At 43.9% G+C, this 7,475-nt stretch overlaps 1 protein-coding gene across 1 annotated transcript in view; it reads right to left on the bottom strand.

Moving 5' to 3' along the window:
- Positions 1-7,475, bottom strand: part of rps19 (ribosomal protein S19) — an 18,240-nt gene that overhangs the window by 9,587 nt on the left and 1,178 nt on the right. Inside the window, exons 2-3 of the mRNA XM_043683290.1 lie at positions 3,769-3,839; positions 319-419 (exon numbers count right to left, since the gene is read on the bottom strand). Of these exons, the coding sequence (XP_043539225.1) occupies positions 319-419; positions 3,769-3,839 (172 nt within the window). The remainder of the gene's footprint in view (positions 1-318; positions 420-3,768; positions 3,840-7,475) is intronic.

Genomic DNA, 7,475 nt, shown 5'->3' with positions numbered 1-7,475 from the left:
CAATATTCCAACAGTGGCCTAACCAATGTCCTGTACAGCCACAACATGACCTCCCAACTCCTGTACTCAATACTCTGACCAATAAAGGAAAGCATACCAAACGCCTTCTTCACTATCCTATCTACCTGCGACTCCACTTTCAAGGAGCTATGAACCTGCACTCCAAGGTCTCTTTGTTCAGAAACACTCCCCAGGACCGTACCATTAAGTGTATAACTCCTGCTCAGATTAGCTTTCCCAAAAAGCCACATCTGAAATCTGAGGCAGAGACAGTCCGTAAACAACAACAAGAGGGGAAATTGCATTAACTGCACTCACCAGCGCGGGTGTAGAACCAGTTCTCATCATATGGAGCAAGTTCTTTGTGTTTGCCCAGCTTCACGGTGTCAACCCAATCGGGTACCTTTAACTTGCCAGACCTGTAAACAAAGACAAATGTGAAAGGTCCCCTTCTGGAATCCACACAAGTGGGGAAAAATAAATACATGTAACAACAAGAGCTCTGACAACAGGTATACTAGATGAGATCAACAGTGATCGCACTGAATGTTGCTGCGGGCTGAATTGCTGAGTCTTGCTCTTCGCAGGGCCTGACTATCGAGTCGGATGATCAGCTAGCATACTGAAGGGGTGAAGCTCTTAATGGCCTCCTGCTGCTCGAATTTGCTACGTTATTAAATTTCAATAGACCTGGTTCAGATCAACACCCATCCAATCTCTGCTCAAAGCATGGAAAAGCTAAAACTTTAAAATCAATAACCTAAAATGAAGTGAGATTTACTCAGGCAGTTTCAGGACTTAGGATTCCAGGCACAGTCACGGAGAGAGAACACTTTAGGAAGGTAAAATATTTGCAGATGGAATATAATGTGAAAGTGTCCACTTTGGCAGGTAGAAAATCAGAACATGACTGACAGAGGAGACCTGCACCAGAGTCCTTGTGCATATGTCACAAAAAAACACAAACCAACAAGCAGCTAAAACACAATTAGGGAGACAACTAGAACACTGGCCTTTATTATAAAAGGGAAATGGAGTATGCAAGAAGGGGACATCTTGCTGAAACTTTACAGGGCACTAGTGAGACATCTGGAACATGGTCTATGGTTGTGGCCTCTTTATTAGTGTTCTTCATTCGTGTGGCATGGTGTCACTTGCAAGGTCACTATCTAAAGCTTATCTCTAAAGCTGTAGCTCATCTCTTGGACAGAGTGGCTTCCTCGGCCATTTCAGGTGGAAATTAGGAGTCAACCACATTGCTGTGGGTCTGCAGTCATGTGTAGGCCAGACGGGACAAGCACGACACATTCCATTCCCTAAAGTATGAGTGAACTAGATCGGCCTTTAACAGGAATCATCTTGGTCACCATCACAGAAACTAGCTTTCAATTCCAGGTTTCTTGACTGAATTTTTAAATTCCACAGCTGGCTAGATTTGTACTGAAGAGAGTTCAAAGAAAGATTCCTGGAATTAATGTTTAGAAGGAAGAATGACCAGATTAGGTTTCTAGATTAGAGATTGAGAGATGGTCTCACTGCAGGATGCAGGATTCTGAGGGGCTTGGTAAGGTGGATGTTGAGAGGATGTTTCCTCTTATAGGGAAACCAGAAACTAGAGTTTAAAGATGTTTCCCTTTGAAGGCAGATGGGTCACAGAGGGTTGTTAAGTCTTAGAAATCCTCTCCCCTGGAGATCAGTGGAAGATTGACCTCAAGGCTCTGAGACTGAAGATTTTTAATTGACAAAGGAGTCATAGATTTTGAGGGACAATAGGAAAAATGGATTGAAAATGATTTGGATGTGAGTATAAGAGGTACAGTTAGCAAGTTTGCAGATGACACCAAAATTGGAGGTGTAGTGGACAGTGAAGAGGGTTACCTCAGATTACAACAGGATCTGGACCAGATGGGCCAATGGGCTGAGAAGTGGCAGATAAATGTGAGGTGCTGCATTTTGGGAAAGCAAATCTTAGCGGGACTTATGCACTTAATGGTAAGGTCCTGGGGAGTGTTGCTGAACAAAGAGACTTTGGAGTGCAGGTTCATAGCTCCTTGAAAGTGGAGTCACAGGTAGATAGGATAGTGAAGAAGGTGTTTGGTATGCTTTCTGACTCTATGTCACAATCAGATCAGCTCCGTTTTTAACGATTGGCAGAGTATACAAGTAGGGGAAGTTTTGCTGAAATTTTACAGGGCACTCATGAGACCACGTCTGGAACAACGTGCATTGGGGAGAGAATTTCAAAGGCTAACAACCCTCTGTGACCCATCTACCTTCAAAGTGAAGCATCTTTAGACTCTGCTAATTTTTGGTTTCCCAATAAGAGGAAACATCCAATCTAATCAAATGGCAGAGTACGCTTGAGCAGCCAATTGGCCCACGATATTGTAAAGACAACTTAAAGACTCCAGAGTAAAAATGGAAAGATATACTGCTTTAAAATCAAAGCAACCATGCAAAGAGATGCTTGCAGTTTTAAAAACAATTTACAAGAGCACGCAGAATTGTATCGACAATGCTGCCTTATTAGAACAACGAGAGAGAAGTCAGAAAAGAGAGAGAGAGAGGAGAGAGATCAGGCGATTCTGCCCAGACAGAGTCTTTTGATTGGCTTTTCAATTGGCACCAGTTGTGGTGTACACAGGAGAGCTCAGCACAGCAAATCCTTCTGATTGGATCAGCTGCAGTTTAACACGAGCCCTATTGATGGAGGGAAGGAAGAGAGGGAAATAGAAGGGGGCAAAGCCCCAAAGTTGCAGCATCGACACCTTTTGCTCTGGAGAAGTTTCAACAACGAAAGAGAAACAACATTCATTCGCCGAAAGGAAGAATATTAAGGCCTAAAGGGAAAGGAAAAGCCTGGGTCCAACCAAGAAACCAGTGAACTAAAGACTGACTCTTGCTGTGTAAATACCATTAGTTCACCAGCCCTTTGTACCAATCAATCTAATTCAATGATCTTGAACCAGTAATAGAGAATGGTGTTCCTCTATACTTTCCTCCTGCTCCACTCGCTTGTGGTGAGTATTTGTGCGAGATGGAAGGTGGGAGTTTTAAAAGGGATAAAATTTAAATTACATAAAGTAGACATCCTGTCCTCTGTATTCTTAGTTACGTGATAGATTTTCAATTCATCTGGACTACTTTTTGCCTTTGTTTAAAAGCAGTTCAATTGATAAACTGATCTCATTGCAAGATGCAGGATTCTGGGGGTGGGGGGGGGAAACGACACTTGGCAAAATCGATGTTGGGAGAACATTTCCTCTTACTGGGTAACCTAGAACTAGGAGGGGTTATGGTAGATGGATCAGAAGGTTGTTGGTGCTTGAAATTCTCTTTCCCAGAGAGCAGTGGCTGATCGATCACAATACTCAGCTTGATATTTTCTTAATGGAAATGTTATTGGTAATGGAATAACCTGGATTAAATGCTCATTTATTATAAATTAGACAGCCAGATATAACTGGGCAACTCAGTGGTTTAAATCAAATGTTCACATTTGAGATTACTTGAGAGAAGTGGGATTTGTTTCACAGACCACAAGGCAACATGGGTTACAAGTGATAGGAATGAGTGATCAATGGGACCTGGTCTGGTTTTGCTAAAGACCGCAGTTCAGACAGCTGAAATTCATCAGCACAGGGGGTCGTTTCATTATTAACTTCAGCATCTTACTGGGGGCTACAAAAATCTGAAGAATAAAATGCAAGCTTGTAGAAGTTACTTGAAGAGCATTCTTGAAGCCTTAGTGAAACATTTGGTACGTACTTCTTGAGAAAAGCACCCAGGGCTTTGACAAACTCCTGCTGGTTCACGTCCTTCACTGTGACACCAGGCATCTGGGGGGAAAAAAAAAGCAGGAAGTCAGTCTGGCAACAAACTAAGGGATGAACTGGCCACACCATTTGTATAGAATTTAAGTTATCTACAGCTGCAACTACAGATTCATCAGTAGAATCCAACCTCAAAGAACCCATCATTTTTGTGCAGAACCATGTTTTGCTCCACTGCAGACACTACAATTGTTCCTGACTCCAGGTATACACTGTCCCTGGTCTCACTTGTCCAATTCCACCAGTTCCTTCATTATGCCCACTACAGCAAATATATTCGTCACAATGAGCCTCAAACCTCTGTAGACAATGTCAGATGTGATCTCTCCAAGGTTCGCCACAGTTGGCGTGAGATTTCTTTACTCCTGCCCTCAAACTCTCTTGTAATTGACGCCAAAACATTTGCCTTTCTAACCAGTTGCTATACCCATGCGTTAGCTTTCAGTGATGCTTTTTTTTGGACACTCGCGCCTCTCAGTTTCTCGCCATTTAAGAAATACTTCCGTTTCCCTCATCAAAGGGGAGGGGTGCAGAGCTTCACATTTTCCATCTGCCTATGATACTAACTCAAGTTAGCCTGTCCAAATGCTCTTAAACCCTGTTCATGCTCCAATCTCATTTGACCCCACCAGCAAATGTGGAGCTATTACATGTGGCCCCATCAAATCATTGACATGGATTGTGAACAGCTCTGGCAGAAGTACCTGTCCTTGCAGTATACCAATGGTCACAGACGGAGAATAACCCAACCATACTCAACTTCTGTCCACCAATCAATTCTCAATCCCTGACAAAATATTACAGGCTCAGTCTGACATCATCTAAATTTTGCTGATTATAGCACAGCCTTTATTAAAAGCCCTCTGAAAGTGCAGATACATCACATCCACTAGATTCCCCTTTTCCAATCCGGCAGTTAATCTTCAAAATAAAAACTTCAAAGCATCAATCACACTTGGCTCTGCACAATCCTACCATTATTCTCCAAGCACCCAGTTATCACATCTTTTAAAAGCTACAAGTGAAGCCATGTTGAAAAGATCTGTATTAAGTCTTCACTCTCTGTACAATCCAACACTCCTGAAATATCCACTCATCTCCTGTCCTAACTCAACCTGACCCCCAATAGGTGGTGGTAGTTCCCACCGTATTTCCTACTCCCAACCACATGGCTTATCTGCTCACTTGTGCATGTCAGTCAGTACGCTCTCTCCCTCTCCTGGTTCATTCACCACTCTGGGTCTGTATTCCTCACACTGCCCTCTCCACATCTGCCCGATTTATCCCTCATCCTACTCCTTCCCTTTTGCCCTCAAGCTCCCTCCCAATCTATTCACTGACTATCCTTTGCCCTACTGTCTCCCTGTTCACTGTGCTCTTCCTCCATTCCTTTAACACTCCCATATTCCTCACAATGCTCTCTCCCAGGTTTACCTGTTTCAAAGCCCACATTCTTCAACCTGCTCTTTCTAACACACAATTTACTCATTTTGACCCTGCTTTTATCATGTATTGCTTAGCCTGCCATATTCCTCATTGTGTGGGACATTCTTCTCTCTATAACCTTGATTTCCCCTGATTTAACCTATTACCGTGATGCAATCCTCACTATGCTCTCCCAGTATTTGTCCCTATATTTACCCCTCTACAATCCTTACCATGCCCCACATAGAATGGAATATCCCCATATTCCATATACTCTCTTGCTCTACGCCAATCTTCCATTTTTCCTCACACTGTATTCTTCAAACTACTCTCTGCTTTCCTTTTAGCCAATTTTTAAAAACTTTGTTCACAGGATGTCAGTATCAATAACCAGTTGGAGGTCAACCGCATTGCTGAGAGTCTTGAGTTAGCAGTTTCTTTCCCTAAAAGGACATAAGTGAAGCAGGTGAGGTTTTCCTAACAACGGACAACAGATTCACGGTCGCATTAATAGTCAGAGTTGTATAGCAGGGAAACAGACTCTTCGGTCCAACTCGTCCATGCCAATCACATATCCTAAATTAATCTAGGTCGCATTTGCCAGCACTTGGCCCATATTCCTCTAAACCCTTCTTATTCTCATACCCATCAAGATGCCTTTTAAATATTGTAATTGTACTCCACCACTTCCTCTGGCAGCTCATTCCACTCTCTGCATGAAAAAGTTGCCCCTTAGGTCCCTTTTATATCTTTCCCCTCTCACCCTAAAACTATGCCCTCTAGTTCTGGAGTCCCCACCCCAGGGAAAAGACCTTGTCCATTTACCCTATCCATGCCCCACATTAGGTTATAGTCCAACAGGTTTAAATGGAAACACTAGCTTTCGGAGTGCTGCTCCTTCATCAGGTGGTTGGTTATGTGATTTTTTAACTCTGTATACCTCAGTCCAACATCGGAATCTCCAAATCATGCCCCTTAGGTCGCTTTTATATCTTTCCCCTCACCCTAAACCTATGCCCTCTAGTTCTGGACTCTCCGACCACAGGGAAAAGACTTTGTCTATTTATCCTATCCATGCCCCTCAATTTCATAAACCAGTTTAGGGTATAGGTTTGCTCGCTGAGCTGTAGGTTTGATATCCAGACGTTTAATTACCTGGCTAGGTAACAACATCAGTGGCGACCTCCAAGTGAAGCTGTTGTCTCCTGCTTTCTATTTATATCTTTCTCCTGAATGGGGTTCCTGGGGTTCGTGATGATGTCATTTCCTGTTCATTTTCTGAAGGGTTGATAGATGGCATCCAGATCTGTGTGTTTGTTTATGGCGTTGCGGTTGGAGTGCCAGGCCTCTAGGGATTCTCTGGCATGCCTTTGCTTAGCCTGTCCCAGGATAGATGTGTTGTCCCAGTCAAAATGGTGGGTTTTTTCATCCGTGTGTAAGGCTACGAGGGAGAGAGGGTCATTTCTTTTTGTGGCTAGCTGGTGTTCATGTATCCTGGTGGCAAACTTTCTTCCTGTTTGTCCTACATAGTGTTTGTGGCAGTCCTTGCATGGAATTTTGTAGATGACGTTGATTTTGTCCATGGATTTTACTGGGTCTTTTTTTTTCCTCCATCCAGGAGAAAGATATAAATAGAAAGCAGGAGACAACAGCTTTGCTTCACTTGGAGGTCACAGCAGGAGACAACAGCTTTGCTTCACTTGGAGGTCACCAATGATGTTACCTAGCCAGGTAATGAAACGTCTGGATATCAAATCTATAGCTCAGTGAGCAAACCTACACCCTAAACCGCAACCTGAGCTACAGTTCTTCACAAACCTTGCATTTTGTAAACCTCTATAAGTCACCCCTCAGCCTCCGACCCTCCAGAGAAAACAGCCCCAGCCTGTTTAGTCTCCTACACCTTCTAGCAGAGCGCTTTAGGGAACATCTCTGGGACACCCGCACCAATCAACCACACCAGCCCGTGGCCCAACATTTCAACTCCCCTTCGCACTCAGCCGAGGACATTGGGGGGTCTGGGCCTCCTTCAGTGCCGCTCCCTCACCACCCGATGCCTGGAGGAAGAACACCTCATCTTCCGCCTCGGAACACTTCAACCCCAGGGCATCAATGTGGACTTCAACAATTTCCTCATTTCCCCTTCCCCCACCTCAGCACCGCCCTCATGACCTATACCAGCACTGTCCCCATGACTTGTCCGGACTTGTCCTACCT

Source organism: Chiloscyllium plagiosum, chromosome 47 (assembly GCF_004010195.1).
Source record: "Chiloscyllium plagiosum isolate BGI_BamShark_2017 chromosome 47, ASM401019v2, whole genome shotgun sequence".
In the NCBI taxonomy this organism is placed as follows: Eukaryota; Metazoa; Chordata; class Chondrichthyes; order Orectolobiformes; family Hemiscylliidae; genus Chiloscyllium; species Chiloscyllium plagiosum.
The sequence above is the reverse complement of the archived record's forward strand: the minus strand, read 5'-3'. Positions and strand labels throughout refer to the sequence as shown.